At 39.0% G+C, this 15,806-nt stretch overlaps 2 protein-coding genes across 5 annotated transcripts in view; both read right to left on the bottom strand.

Moving 5' to 3' along the window:
- The window catches only part of tfcp2l1 (transcription factor CP2-like 1), a 45,754-nt gene extending 44,836 nt beyond the window's left edge, over positions 1 to 918 (bottom strand). For 2 of the 4 annotated variants that reach the window (XR_008808202.1, XR_008808203.1), the window contains exon 1: positions 583 to 916. Coding sequence is in view for 2 of the 4 variants with exons in the window: in XM_056263177.1 (XP_056119152.1) it covers positions 583 to 644 (62 nt within the window). In the remaining 2 variants the exon portion in view is untranslated. Of the gene's footprint in view, positions 1 to 582 lie in introns of all 4 variants that reach the window. The other 2 variants (XM_056263177.1, XM_056263178.1) reach the window with 2 other exon arrangements.
- A 2,889-nt stretch (positions 919 to 3,807) lies between these two features.
- clasp1a (cytoplasmic linker associated protein 1a) overlaps positions 3,808 to 15,806 on the bottom strand; it is an 81,235-nt gene continuing 69,236 nt past the window's right edge. The window contains exons 29-41 of the mRNA XM_056263186.1: positions 15,210 to 15,373; positions 15,013 to 15,091; positions 14,773 to 14,916; positions 13,109 to 13,255; positions 12,386 to 12,492; positions 11,284 to 11,431; positions 10,506 to 10,746; positions 9,311 to 9,367; positions 8,184 to 8,356; positions 7,920 to 8,048; positions 6,699 to 6,905; positions 6,268 to 6,384; positions 3,808 to 5,627 (exon numbers count right to left, since the gene is read on the bottom strand). Of these exons, the coding sequence (XP_056119161.1) occupies positions 5,541 to 5,627; positions 6,268 to 6,384; positions 6,699 to 6,905; positions 7,920 to 8,048; positions 8,184 to 8,356; positions 9,311 to 9,367; positions 10,506 to 10,746; positions 11,284 to 11,431; positions 12,386 to 12,492; positions 13,109 to 13,255; positions 14,773 to 14,916; positions 15,013 to 15,091; positions 15,210 to 15,373 (1,800 nt within the window). The 3' untranslated portion in view covers positions 3,808 to 5,540. The remainder of the gene's footprint in view (positions 5,628 to 6,267; positions 6,385 to 6,698; positions 6,906 to 7,919; positions 8,049 to 8,183; positions 8,357 to 9,310; positions 9,368 to 10,505; positions 10,747 to 11,283; positions 11,432 to 12,385; positions 12,493 to 13,108; positions 13,256 to 14,772; positions 14,917 to 15,012; positions 15,092 to 15,209; positions 15,374 to 15,806) is intronic.

Below are 15,806 nucleotides of genomic sequence, written 5' to 3'. Positions count from 1 at the left end.
CCAATAAAGTAGAGGCTCAAAACTTAATGCCAAGTGAACTAACAATAAAGTGTATATTTGATGGAACTCATTGAGATACTTTTAAGAACACTTTACACACACAATAATTTAAGAATATGGTAATCTTTCAGAAACTGCCTTTGTATTTTCAAGCACCACATTGCAATACAGTTACAAAAAACGGTTACACTTTATGGTGTCTACGGTAATTAGACATTTATGTACTGAGGAATATATAGTAACATGTACATAGGGTTAGGTTTGGTTTAGTTGCATGTAATTATGCATAATTTAGTTTGGTCTAAGTACTGCAAAATCAGGGCAGATAATATGACTGATGAGAGACTTATATTGAACTGACTTTAAAAAAAAATCCGCTGTCTAATGACTTTCTGCTTGCTTTGTCACTAAGGTATCATAAGTTTTCTTGTGAAAGACTTCGGGTAGGCTATATTAATCTGTATAAAGATAAAGTTTATTATAATATACAATAAAAAAAGGAAAAATGTAAAATAAATACATTTAATGACAACGTAAATCGACTACAATCTCTATAACTCGCGCCAATGTAACGTTACTTACCTTATATAATTATTTTGCGAGTGTTGTTGATAGGTTTCAGGATGGCTGTGCCAAAACAGCATGCTCTACAGTTCAGCGACGTTGGTCTCCAAAAATATGAGTCGTCAAACGGTGGTGGCCGGCGAGGGGACCGTGAGGGCCACAAAGGCTTTTCCGAACCAGCTTGTCCACTGTCTTTTATCCCCGCGTGACGGTCGTCAGGTGACCTGAGAGTCCGTCACTCTGCCTTCATCCTGTCACCTCCTGCACCGACGCTCTCACGGACTTTTCTGAAGCGATCGTTTAATAACAAACGGCTACCGAGTTGTTTTGGCACACAGGCTATGACTCTGACATCAAAGGTCAAGACTGAGTTGCTGATAAACCATGTTGCGCGCAGAACTTTATACACTAGATTATGCAATGCGAGGTTTGTAAGCACACGCATGTGCTTTTATACTAGTTTCACATCTGTATTGATGGAAAACTTTAAAATCACTGGCAACTGAAACCGTACTTAAAAACCTGTCAAGACTATTAAATAATCTATTTTCATGCCTTTGTTATGAGACACTACGATATAATTTGACAGTAGTTGATGATTATTTTAATACAATAAATGTTTGTTTCTGCTAGTATTTCCATTAATGCATTGCAGAGTTATATTTTTGACATTGAATGTATTAGGAAAACGTAATATATAGCATATATATATCCTTTTTGATTTAATTTAAGCCTGTTACCCTCTCCCAACCCTAAACTGGGAGAGCTTGTAAAAATATTTACACACACACACACGCATATATAGATGTGCGCGTATAGAGAATTTTATAGAGGAAAAGGTAATCTGTCTGTCATATACACACATTTTATTCATATATATATATATATATATATATATGAATAAAATATATGTATATACATGTTTATATATGAATAAAATATGTATATATGTGTTTTATATGTATATATATAAAGATGTGTGTGTGTGTATATATATATATATACACACATACACTCACCGGCCACTTTATTAGGTACACCTGTCCAACTGCTCGTTAACACTTAATTTCTAAGCAGCCAATCACATGGCGGCAACTCAGTGCATTTAGGCATGTAGACATGGTCAAGACAATCTCCTGCAGTTCAAACCGAGCATCAGTATGGGGAAGAAAGGTGATTTGAGTGACTTGGAACGTGGCATGATTGTTGGTGCCAGAAGGGCTGGTCTGAGTATTTCAGAAACTGCTAATCTACTGGGATTTTCACGCACAACCATCTCTAGGGTTTACAGAGAATGGTCCGAAAAAGAAAAAACATCCAGTGAGCGGCAGTTCTGTGGGCGGAAATGCCTTGTTGATGCCAGAGGTCAGAGGAGAATGGCCAGACTGGTTCGAGCTGATAGAAGGGCAACAGTGACTGAAATAACCACTCGTTACAACCAAGGGATGCAGCAAAGCATTTGTGAAGCCACAACACGCACAACCTTGAGGCGGATGGGCTACAACAGCAGAAGACTCCACCGGGTACCACTCATCTCCACTACAAATAGAAAAAAAGAGGCTACAATTTGCAAGAGCTCACCAAAATTGAACAGTTGAAGACTGGAAAAATGTTGCCTGGTCTGATGAGTCTCGATTTCTGTTGAGACATTCAGATGTTAGAGTCAGAATTTGGCGTAAACAGAATGAGAACATGGAACCATCATGCCTTGTTACCACTGTGCAGGCTGGTGGTGGTGGTGTAATGGTGTGGGGGATGTTTTCCTGGCACACTTTAGGCCCCTTAGTGCCAATTGGGCATCGTTTAAATGCCACGGCCTACCTGAGCATTGTTTCTGACCATGTCCATCCCTTTATGGCCACCATGTACCCATCCTCTGATGGCTACTTCCACCATGTCACAAAGCTCTAATCATTTCAAATTGGTTTCTTGAACATGACAATGAGTTCACTGTACTAAAATGGCCTCCACAGTCACCAGATCTCAACCCAATAGAGCATCTTTGGGATGTGGTGGAACGGGAGATTCGCATCATGGATGTGCAGCCGACAAATCTGCGGCAACTGTGTGATGCCATCATGTCAATATGGACCAAACTCCCTGAGGAATGCTTCCAGCACCTTGTTGAATCTATGCCACGAAGAATTGAGGCAGTTCTTAAGGCAAAAGGGGGTCCAACCCGTTACTAGCATGGGGTACCTAATAAAGTGGCCGGTGAGTGTATATACTGTTAGGGTGTACTCACACTAGGCACGGTTGCCATGAACCGGGCCCGAGTACGATTGTCCCCCCTCCCCACTCCCCCTCTGGCCTGCACTCACATAGGGTTTCAGCATTCGTGCCGGAGCACGCTTACGTCATTATGGTGCGTGCGACGGTTTCGGGATAAACAAACAAGAAGAGCGGCGCTCTCTGAACACAATGAAGTCCATCGCTCTGTTTTCTTTGTGGATAATTTTGTGTCGTTTGGTCCACGGTGGTCCACAGCCTGTTGTTAAACAGATGCGTCGCCTTAGTGGCGCGAACATTTTCACGTAATCGTGCTGCTCGTATGAGGAGGTTTGCAAGGTACCAGCTGAAGTGCAGCAAGGACTTTGCAGCTTTGATTACGGACTGTGTTGGTTTTGGAGCGTCGCAAAACCATGACGCCACGCGTCCTGTTCCGTGCTCCGGCACGGTTAGCGCTCACACTGCATGCGAACCGCGCCCGAGTCCAACTGAACCGTGCTCTGGCCCACCTCTTCCAAGCGGGCCAGGGCCGGCTAATCGAGCCGCGCCCGGGCACGGTTCGGAGCACTCACACTAGTCAAACGAACCGCGCTTTGGTGGTCAAACGCACTCGGGCACGGTTCAAACTGGCTAGTGTGAGTACACCCTTAATTTCTTTGGCACTGGACATTTATGGCACTGGACTAACTAGGACTGAGTACACGTTATCTCATGTGAATGTCTATAAATGTACTAGTGCATGAATTGTGATAATACCAGAGTTGCTGATTGCACACTCAACAGCCCCACAACAAAAATACAGTCAACTCGGATACATTTTAGGGTTTAAAATAATCATCAAAATAAATTCATGTTTCTGGTTGTTTTATTTCTAGGCCAAACTCAAGTTGATGTAAATCTATCATAAGCCTTTGCGAAAAAACAAAACAAAAAACTGTACAATGGGACAGAAAATGAAATAAACTTATAAATACAAGAGTGTATCTGTGTCCAATGACAAAACAAAGTCTAACATGCGTAGTGAACAATTTGATGTAATAACATTAGAGGTCAACGTTTCAGGAAACCCAAGGGGCGACTTAATACTTGCAATGTTGATCCTCACAGTTGGCTTTGTCCTTTTATAAACGGATTAATTATGAATAACCCCAGTCTAAACCAAAATGATAGTTCATGGTCTGAATCGGTTAAAAACCATAAGAAAGAAACTCTGAATCAAACAAGGGTACGCACACTTAGCATACCAATAAAAGCCACAAGCCTCAGTATATAATACTAAAAGTAGGGTGCTTTTTAAATGTCTGTCCTAAATTTCTAATGTGGTCTGGTTCAGTCTGAGGACAGGCATTTTGGTCAACTCTGTGAGACCCATTTGAGTTTTTGCACTTGTCTACTTCCCCACATGGGCAACATATTAATAATAACAATAATAATACTGTATTTACAGACTGACCAGATTGCCGACATGGCAAGTTTTCACAAACAGCCAAACTTAGGTCAGTCACGGCAGCACGGGATGGTTATGTCATCAAAACATGCAGGCTATTTGTTAACGTGCAAAGAGTGCAACATCTTTACCTTAATTTTGTGGGGGAGTGAGAAGCAATGATTGAAAGGTATGTACAAAACACAACATCAGATGGATGTTCTCCAGATGAACAAGGAAAATGAAAGAGTTCAGACCTTTCAGAGAACATAACATCTAGTTCTTGAGCCAGAGAGGGTTTATCATTAGTGCCGTAGACACGTGGTGAACTTTGCAGTGTCATGCTTCAGCAATGTAGTAAGAATGCCTGTGGACACGTATATCTTAACAGTCTTGAGTTTTTTTTTAAACAGAAAAAGGAACGCAAGGCATAGTAGTTTTGAAATTTCCATCACAATCCTCTTGCTCCAAGAACAAAGTGTAAATCGGTTTCATTCATTGTTTCTTGACTGAAGATGCTCCAGGTCACGTTTTCAACTTCATTCGAGTGTTCGTGAACTTTTTAAATGACTGTGTGTGTTCTGTCTCGCATGTTTACTTACGAAACCCTTCACTCCCCCAAAGATAAAAGGAAAAGCTCTACATTCAGTAGTTTGTCCTTGTGTTCTGTAGTGAGGCCCACATTTTTAACACACAATCCATTCTATAATAAAACCACCACAATTGCTTTCACTTTCAACATAAAGGGATGTGGTATTGCAGTCCCATGAAATAAAAATTAATAAAAGAGTGTTTTAATCCTACTTTTGTTTTTTTGGTTGTCATTGTAGCCAAACCTACAAATTACTTCTCTTTTCTTTACATTTATCACTCGGCCAGCCAAATGATCCACTGAGATTCAAGTGGGGTATAAGTTAACCCAACTGTGCCCATTTAAAATATCCAAATAACTCAACTAAACCTTTAACACCACTTGCAAACATCAATAAGTTATTATTAATAAATGTAGTTAACGAATCACCTGTTCAGAAGCTGAAGAAAGCCTAAAATTAAGGAAGCAATGCCTATCACGGAAGATCTGCATGCATTTTCCTTGATTCGAGCCCCTTTACATTCAACATTCCACAGATGGAAAGATGCAATAGAGACTAACTAAGAGGTTTCCAGGACTTGATGAAAAGAAAAGTCTGATTGCAGTGAGCAACACATCTCTCTGGGAAAATCCAGCAAGATTGTGATGAAACAATAAAAAAAGATGTCTGGAGGAGGCACAACTATGTTCCCAAATGCACATGTAGGGCACTGATTAGAGTCCACCCAGCTAGCTGTGAGAGGACACGTCTGAAGAACTGCTGCTGTTGCTGTTGATGGTCTGGGCCCTCTTAATATACAGATTTAGCAACTTCATCTGTGGAAATAAAAGACACAGGGAATTTCAATCCAGCACATGCTAATACTCCTATAGACCTATGTATAGACCTGGTTTCTCTGATAAGAGCATGTTTTTTACACTTTCAACTGTAGTTGTGTTATCTTAGAAGGTCAGGGTTAATATTTACTTTTGCATTGTGTCTAAAAAGGAGAAAGTTATTTTTTCTCTAAGGGCAATGTAGGTGGTTTGACAAAATATGATGCAACAAATTTACCACTTTGCAGAAACCATACTCAGCACTAAACTGATATCAATAATTTGAATAAAATGTAAAGAGTGGGCACTTAGACATCTGTACACATTTAATGCATTTAATGAATAGCGTTTAATGAAAATTATCCAGAACTTGTCTGCATCATATTTCACCACAAAATATACCACACATTTATTTTAATGAGTTATTTGATTTTGAGGTGTAATGTGACCAGGAAAAAAAAATGTATTCTTTTTAAATGTATTGTGCTATGAACCCCGAGTGCAATGAAAGTGGGAAAAATATAAAAACTTAAAGTACCAGTTAAAACCAGATGGGAGACACAAATAAATAGAGGACTTCGTGATAAGGAGGTTGAACGGGGTGAACCTTTCGGTGGACTTTGAGAGCATGTGAACATACCTTGCTACCTGTGAGCTGGGCCAAGTGTGGCTTCAACTCCTCACCAATCACTGAGTAGATGGCCACCAGACAGAACACGCTGGCCTTGCGAACGCTACTCTCTGTGTTATCATAGCCCTGCAGACAGATAGACCATTTTGGCATTATCATCTTCTCTCTCACACACTGTCTCTCTCTCACACTCACACACACCAAACACAACAGACACGCTCCCAACGTTTACAATGTTCCAATTTTCAAACTTCTCGAACTGACATTCAATTGATGTCTCTATGATAAGATGGAAGTAGGAAATTTAAAACAGCTCTAGAGACTGTATAGGAAATAAGAAAGTATTTTGCACAGAGGCAATTTAAAAATGTAACAAGTTGACAGAAGTTGCGAGATGAACTTTTTTTAATCATAAAAAGCTGCCAACATAAAATACTTACTTGTAAGAGGCCAGGGATGATGTCTGGCAGCAGCTGATGCAGGGACTCCTTGGCAATGCGCTCAACCACTTTGCTCTGCATCTTAATAGCAGCCAGGTTGATGGGGTAGTCTGCGGTCTGTACGATGGGACACAGCACCTTGATGCATTGCTCTGGGTGAATGGAGCTGGCCAATGTAGAGGCAGCCTCTTCAGCTGCCCTTACCACCTGCACATATAACATTTAACAACCTGAGATCTGACAGAAAATTCGATGGAAAAATAACTTCATTTGGATTAGGTCGCAGTACTACAGACTGCTCTATTACTGCTGTATTACATGGAAAGGGAATGAGTACATTTGGGAAATTAACTGGCAAAGGGCTTATCCTCCACAGGCCTGTACTTCATTCATTTATTCATATAGGAGTTGGGTTTGGCCATCTTGCTTTAGATGTACCGGTAACCAAGGTGCTCAGTGTCCACATGTGCAGGTGTTGTATTTAAAATAGGATTAAAGAGAACAATCAGCTCATTTTACTCTCAATGAGGCTGTTCCAAAGAAAAAGTCAACTGGCCAGCTTGATTTCTCAGAAACAATGTGGTCACATGTGAGTAGGATTTTGGTGACAATGGAGTTTGGTTTAAAAGATATATTCATATACTACAAAACAAGGTTTAATCTGATCGCATTACTACAATGAACTCATATTAAACATTACAGTTTAATCATTTATTAATTTGTCTCTTCACCTTTACACATTATTGGGTTACACTTTATTTGAAGGTGTCTTTGTTACACTGTAATTATACATTTAAGTACTGAGTAATATTAAGTAACTACATGTACTTACAATAGGATTAGAGTTTGGTTTGTTTTAGTTGCATGTAATTATGCATAATTTATAGTTATTACTATAGTAACTGCATGTAACATATGTAACAATGACACTGTAAAATAAAGTGTTACCCATTATTGTTATTATTATTGAATATTTTGATATTATTAATAAGTTCTAGTAAAAAAAGAAAAGAAAACCGCAAGGAATTATAATAGAAAACCTACTACATTTTCACCCCTGCTATAAAAAAACGTATTACTTTAATCACAACGTATTACTTTAATCACAACGTATAGACCAATACTAGCTAAAGTATGATTTTTGAGTATTATCATAAAGTTGTACTGCTTAAATTGATTGGAGGTTAAAACAATTATATTTATGAGAGGGCTGATTCTAACCTCTTTATGAGAGTCCTTGTGGGCTTCTAGTGTTTTCATGATGGTGAGTTCTGCATAGTTCTTGAAGCGCGCTGGCTGGTTCCTCAGGATCTCCTTCAGAACCCGTAAAGCCAGTGCTCGGATAGTGTGCTAAATAATCAGACAGAAAAAAATCATTACTAACCACTATCAAATACATACAGACCTACAAATGCAACTTGATATGTAAAAGACTTAATTGAATGTGCCAAATGAGCATGCAAGTTGTATGATGCTTTGACTGACATCTTTGTCCCCGAGTGTCTCCAACAGCAGCAATAGGATTGTTTTGAAGTGCTCGTCCCACACAGCCAGGCTGTCTTCACGGGCGATCTTCAGCAGCTCGATCAACGCCCCCTTCCTCTCCTCCACTCGCTCGTTGTGATTAGACAGCTCCTTCAGCAGGTCTGCCACCAAATCTGAACGATCCACAATGATTCAAGTCAGAGCAGAAGACAATCTGCATAAACAAGCTATTGTTCTACTTAAATTGTACTGGAACACTTTGGCTTTTTTTGGCTCATCTCTTTTGAGTATATGATATTCAATATTACTGAATCTTATGAAACCTGTCAAGAACATGTCTAGGGCGGCGTTTCACCTCAAATCTAAAAGAATTGCATTATATTTTGCTTTTTTTTTTTTTAAACAAGCCTACTTTTAGGCCTGTTTTTTGGATCATGACATTTAAAACAGTGGTAAAATATTAAATTGTTAGGTACTAACATGGTAGTACTTATTTTAAAAAATTTTTTTAAATAATGTATTTTTCATTTAGCATTTTGTTGTAATTCTATTTTTGTAGTAGAGTTTAATGTATACTGATTAAAAAAAAACAAAACAATGCATTACAGTTTAATACAATAATTACAGTAATAACGATTATCAATGAAATGAAATAATATAATTGATATATTTTCATAAGATTTACCCTTATATGTCTTTATTAGTAAGTACTTTATATTAAAAGTAGTGTAAAATAAGTAAAAGTGTTTTGATGTTATTTTTAGTTAGTACAATTGTTAGGAAAGTTTAAGTGTTCACTTAGACTCAGGTTAATCTTATGAGTTACAGAAATGTGTTTGCAAACAGTGAAGTTCTGTTAGTTGCAAAGCAAAATGCAGTGAATCATCACCAGGTTTCCATTTAATCTGAACATAGTCACCCAATAAACAATCCTACTATATTGCCTTATTATTAGTGCTGGTGGCCTGTAGCAGCTATCAAATAACCCTGTTAGCAAAGCAGTTGTGTCATTTAAGGCTGCCATCACATGAGACACACGGAAATGGATGACACTGAAAGAGAGGAGGTGGAAGGGGAAGTAAATGAAGGAAAGTGCAACAGTCTTGTTTAATTGTGCAGGTCTTTACCAGGAGTAAAGCCCTTGGGCAGCACCATCTTGTTCTCACCACAGTCTTGCCGACGGCCTGTAGAAGGGGAGGGACAGGAGGGGAAGTGATGACACACAAACTCCACTATCCTAAATGCTACACCTGCATATCTGAAACATACGCTAATATATACACACACACAACAGTTACTTCTGATCCTCAAATCTGATGGGCTGAGAGGTCTTTCTAGCCATGCGATATTCTACCAGTTTCACCACAGGAACCATTTCATCACTAGTATCACTAGCGGAGGAGCAAACCCCCTATAATTTTACAAATACTACTCTTGTTGTGTTACGGAATGTAGTTTCAAGAGTTTTTAGGCTAGAATGTAGTTGTTTAAACTTAAACTTAAACCAATATGCTTTTTATTTATAAAGATAGTGCCTATTTGAAAATTCGCTTTAAAGTTTTCGGAGATGTGAGCTCCAGGGTGTCAGCGGCAATTCAACCCTCATGTACCTGCCGAGAACAGCTTTACCTTGGCCAGTTTTTCTGGAAATGGCTGCTGGCTCTGATGTCACTATAGTGGTTTAACATGAGATATAATTAGTTTGGGGTATATCTACTGGACATTCTTTGGTCTCAATCTATTATTTGTTCCTGAGGAAATAGTTTTGGCTGAAGGTAAAGTTTCATAACTTTATATTTTTCTATAACATTAAAGCTGTATCAGAGCGCTGCCTTTGCACTTTTGACTGAATTGCTTAGCAACTTAAATAATGGCTATTGTTGTTTTTTAAATATTATTGTTCAATAAACAATATTTTATAAAAATAATAGTAGTATTTAAACATAGTATTTGGTATTGAGAAACTGTCTGAAAAGTCTATTGTTAGTGATGATGATATTGACTTGTTACACCATTATATGACGTCAAGAGACTGTCTTTATGTGTGAGTCAGTAGCAAAGACTTTTATATTGAAAGGGATTGAAACAAGGTTGTAATCAAGGACATTATTTTTTACTTTCAACAACACCTCGTAAGACAACCAGATTGACCAGCGTCATTTAAAAAATTTTATATGCCTCTTTATACTCTATGATTCTTATTTCTTGCAATTCTTGTTTTTGTTCATAAAGTGCTTCTTTACACAATCAAAGACAATGGGTGCAGTATGGAGTACAGACGTGAGAGTGGATGTACAAGCGTTGAGCAGCGTAATGACTCACAGTCTCGGAACTGCTCCACGTCGTCGTCAAAGACGGCCTCTTTCAGGGCACTTTTGTCATAGGCCGTGATCGTGTCTCCGTAGCCATAGGGTGCAAACTCTCTCGACCGTGGCACAGCGAAAGACCGCGGGGACGGTGTGTTGAGCAAAGATGTTTTGTTATCCAAAGCGGTTCGACCACCCTCCACTACATCCAATCCCATCCTTGCATCAGACCCCGGAGATGCCCCTTCCTTCCCAGTCTAAGTCAGGAAGAGTCAAAGAGTGTTAAATATGTGCAGATTAGGGATGTACAATTTGGAAAAAAATCTAGATTACTTTGCATTCACATTGTATCTGCAATTGAAAGTAAATTTATGGTCCATTTTAGTTGTGGTAGGCTCTCACCACACTCTCACAGCTATTTTTGGAATTTTTAAATAAGAAAATAAATAAATACAAATAACTAAATAGAAAAAGGTATTATTAATTAATTATTAATAAAGTAGATGAATAAAGTATATTATAAAATATTAATAATAATAATTAATGGGTTATTTAAATAATTATTTTTACGTGGTTTTTTTTTTTCAATTATTATTATTCATATTATTGATTTTATTATTATTGATTTTATTTATTATATTTAATGACCACAATTTTTGTTGTTGCTTTTTTTATTATTAATTATATTATTAATAACATTAATAATAATATTAGCAAAAATATACAAAATATGGAAATAAAAATCCCCATCGGTGTCCTTGTTCCCGTTTCCCACTGTTAAAGCATAGACTCACAGCATCATCCTTCTTCCCATCACGTCTGATTGGCTCATTCAGGTCCTCTTGGCTGCGGTAACTGAAACTCTGGATGGCTTCTGTGACCCCACGCAGTGAGCTAAAGATCTCATCAGAATTCATGTTCTCTGTGTCATACTCCAGCATACTGAAGAGAGAAATAGAGTAAAAGAGGGAATAAATATTGACGTTGAATGGACTGCAACAGTCACATAAACAAGTAAGCCAAAGCATACAAAATATTTAAAAAGAATTGAGTGGACAACTCCAACATGCACCTAAAAGTGAGTAAATGGATGCTCCAAACATGGTCAGTTAGTAAATGACTGTGCAAAACCAATTTTACATCCATTAAAAATTCCTCCACAGTTTCTTAGTACATTTATATCAACCACCATCCACAGAGGGAATTCTGTATTTGGAATGATTTCAAACCGTGGCCACTAATATTTGTGCATCCATGCCCCTGTTAGGCTGGGAGTGGGTGGGAATCTAAGCACCCATCCCGCCCCCTCCTCATCATGGCTAGCGGCTGAGTTACCTTGGTGAGAGCGCGCAGCGGAAGGCCCTGAGGGAGGGGCCGGCAGGAATAGAGGAGTGAGACGGAGGAGTAGGAGGAGGAGGAGAGGGAGAGGGGTGCTTTAAGAGCCCATCGACACTCCAACCCCATAACCGACTGTGCCCACAGAACGGCCGGAGAGGGAGAGAACAGGGCAGAAGAGGAAGAGAGAGAGAAAAAGAGAGTGGTCCAGTGGGAGTGTTGTGATTAGCAGCATGGGTTAATAAGTTTAAGAGGACCAGAAACCCCTAAATCGTCATCTATAATGTTCTGCAGACCTCTTTAAAAGAGTTTTAGACCCTGCATGAGAGGATGACTCTGCAGGCGATTTGGCTCCTACCCCAGAAATGCAGAAATTCATTTTAAGGGTTTCAGGTTGTAAAGGGATATTTTGAAGAAAGCAACACAGCAAGTCCAATTCAGATGTTTAGTACATGTTAGAGCCGTAAAACAGGGTGACAGGCCTTTGAAGGTCTTCATGCCCAGAGTGCGATCATGCTTTAGAATGGTCAGCATATGGGAGGAGGGAAGAGGAAGTGTTACCTGGGTGAAAGACCCCCATGGGAGCAATTTGTGGGTGAGGTGAGAGGACTGGTCCTGCTGGTGGGGTGCCGGGGTGGCGTGCGGCCCATTGTATTGCTCGGTGAACTCTTTGAAGGAGACAAAGATGAAATAATAACCTTAGTCATTTCAGGCTATAGCTAAACAACAGTTCAGCAACAAAACAATATTAAAGGCAGATCTTTATCATGGTTTTCTTTTTGCCATTTTGCCTGAATTGCTATTAATTTCTAGCTCAGATAACAGTGGGGATCTTGATGCACTTGAATGAACAGACTAAAACTTCCAAAACTGTTTGTCAAGATTGCGTTTATTTCAAATGACTATAAAACCTGGCAACGGCATCAAAAATCACGTGTCTTTAAAAAAAATCAGAGTAAAAAAAAAAAAAAAAAAAATAGGAAATGCCCCTGTGAAAAATGTGATTGGCTCCTTTTAACTCTTTTAGGGTGGGACTTTCATTTCAACAGCGGCCATACTGAGCATTTTTCAACCAATGGTCTGTCTACTATTACTTAAAATATATTAAAATAGAAAGCAAAAACTGTAAAAATTTCAATTGTAACTGATCTTTTTGATCAAATAAATGCAGCTTTAGAAAACATAATAGAATGGTCTCAAAAGCATTTAAAAGTCGTTTGAACGGTAGTGTATAGTGAATCTTTTAATATACAATCTCATAAGAGATAAAACAAGAAATCTTACCACGCTGCTAGTGTTGCTTGAGTTCTTCAGATGGTTGTGCAGGAGTTTGGTGGCTCCATCCTGGAATGTTTTAGGCAGAGCGCCCAGCAGCATGGTGAACTCAGGAGTGTTCAGCTCAAAGAGTGAGATCAGCACAACCTGGGCGGCCTGCACAACACAGCACACCTCATGAGATCTAGCACAAATACTAACACCTTAATGAACGGGAGCACACTTATACATGCTGAGAAAATCCGGCGGCGATAACTCAGAATAGAAAGAGAGACTGTATAAGGAACTGTGGCTGCAGTGCTCCAATGACCAGAAGACAACTGGATCTGATATGTCACCTACACACTAGAGTTCAGTTTACACATCCTTTGACATTTAAGAGAATGGGTCACCGTCCAGCTTGATTTCCAAAACAAATTCCTGTTTGTCAAAAGCTCTGTCAAAGCTTTCTCTAGTGTGTAGGTTTTCTCAGTATCAGGGATGGGAATCATAAGGGACGATTCTTATTTCAATGCCCCCTAATGATTCTAGTTTCCGAGCGATTCAATCAATGATTCTTTTAGTGGGGAAGAAAGAAAACACCAATTCTTACCATGTTTACTGCCTTCAATATCATGTAGTTACTGTAGATATGATCATTACAGATCAACAAATCATAAATAAACAGTAATAATTTTTTTTTTATAAAATTGCAATTCTTGATGGTTATTTCTGCTCGGATGAAATACATGCAAAATATCACTTTTATCGTAATGAAAACAGCGGTCTAAAGGCCCAAACAGGCGAGATTCCCAACCCTGGTAAATTTGACTTGCAAATTCCGCTCAATTCATAAATAGCACAAATGTCCATGACTCCGTTCTGTTTAATGTTAAACACATGCAAGAACACTGATTCACTCACTGTTATTCTGTGAAAAGAACCAAAAATATCTTAAGCAGTGGAGCGTTAACAGCAATTGAAAAACAAAAGGAAACTTTAAAACACTCATTTATTGGAGTAGTTTTTTTTTTTTTTTAATCTCTGCTCTCTTTAGCCTTCTGGTAGAATTGCATGTTAAGAGATTGTATTCAGCAGTCACTTCGCAAGGCAACGAGGCAGATTAGAGTGAGGAGAGAGCACACGGTTAGGTGCAGCGGTTACGTGTGGGTTTTTGGTTAGGCCGTTGGATTGGCACTACCTGCTTGCACCTCTCCTCCAGATGACCCTCTCCAGGAAGTAGAGCTGTAGTGCTGGGCCTGCCTGACAACTCCTCATATGCCCAGTTATGAAGGGTCTGGGCCATCGTGTCAGGGCAATAGGGTAACAGACAATAAAAGAGAAACTGATGATGACTACTTGTTGCCTTTAGGCAGCAACTGATATTGGGAATAAATGTCTTGCATCTGTTCATTGTGATTAATTGATGTTTAACCTACATTTTAAAAGTAAAAAACTTGCAACGAAGATCAGAAATGATTCTTAATGGGATAGTTTGTTATTTAGAACAACATGAGGGTGAATGAATGGTAAATGCTGACAGAATTCACACAATGAATTTGTGAGAATTAGCCTTGAAATAAAAATAAAGAGCTCAATCCATGTCGTCTTATTCTCCATCATACTCCATTACACTCCACCATTACAGCACTGATTTGTGCACTGTTTGTAAGCACATCTCCATAGAAACTCACTTTTCTAACGTCAGAGCTCTTGGGTTCTGTGGTCCAGGTGATAATGCGAGACACGGCTAATCTCGTCTCACTTGAGTTCACAAAGTCAGCAGGGTCCATATGCCGTGCCAGGGACTCGATGTACTTCAGGATGGCCACCTTCACCTGCATTATAACATCAAGAAAAAAAGGAATAACAGGCTCAGCACACTGAATTTGCAGCTGGGGTTTCGTAAGCAGTATTGTAAGGTAACATCATACCTTCAGATTGGGGGTTTGAGTCTGATCAACAATGAATCTCATTAGAATGTTAAACTGTTGGTCGAAGGGGAAAGAATCTCTAAAAGAGGGGGGAAAAGAGAAAAAAGAGCTTATCCTAGCGGCACAAAAGTTCTAAAAGAACAAAAGCGTAGTGGAGGTAAAAAATCTCTTGACTAGGACTGTCACTAGAGACTGACCGTGTGATGTCCAGAGCCTTCTGGACCTTAGCTTGGACTGAGCCCAAGAGGTCAGCTCCCATTTTCTTCAGCAGCTGAGTGAGCAGTACAAAGAGCCAGTCCTGGAGATCCTCTCTGTGCACAGTGATGAAGTCCACTAGAGTCTCCAAGAACATGCTAAACACCTGGAAGTAGATCATCCAACGTCACACCAATGCTGTGCTGCATATCATTTCATAAACGTACTAATGGATTGATATGCCTTTCCCACAAATGTATTAGAAAACTACATTTCTACATTCACTCAACAAAATGTGAATGGTGCTTTGCCGTCCTTTTTTTTACAAAAATTAAGGAGTGTGTATGGTAACTAAAATTGTAATTAAAATAAACTTTTTTGAAGGGGGTTAAATAAAATACTAATTGTTTTGCAGGTATTTTAGGGCTTATTTTAAATCATTGCAAGTCATCATGAGGTCCCCTTGTAAATGTGGCCTGTGGCCCCCTGGTTGAGAACCACTGTTATAGTTTAAGGATTTCTTTGTTAATTGTAAATCTGTGAGATTTTTGGAAGGTTGCCTGTAAGCCGGTTTATAAGTCTGATCACTTATAATATAA

The sequence above is a fragment of the Rhinichthys klamathensis genome, unplaced genomic scaffold (genome assembly GCF_029890125.1).
Source record: "Rhinichthys klamathensis goyatoka isolate OS25496 unplaced genomic scaffold, OSU_Roscu_1.1 h1tg000201l_1, whole genome shotgun sequence".
NCBI lineage: Eukaryota > Metazoa > Chordata > Actinopteri > Cypriniformes > Leuciscidae > Rhinichthys > Rhinichthys klamathensis.
This window is presented reverse-complemented; position numbering and strand designations above follow the sequence as displayed.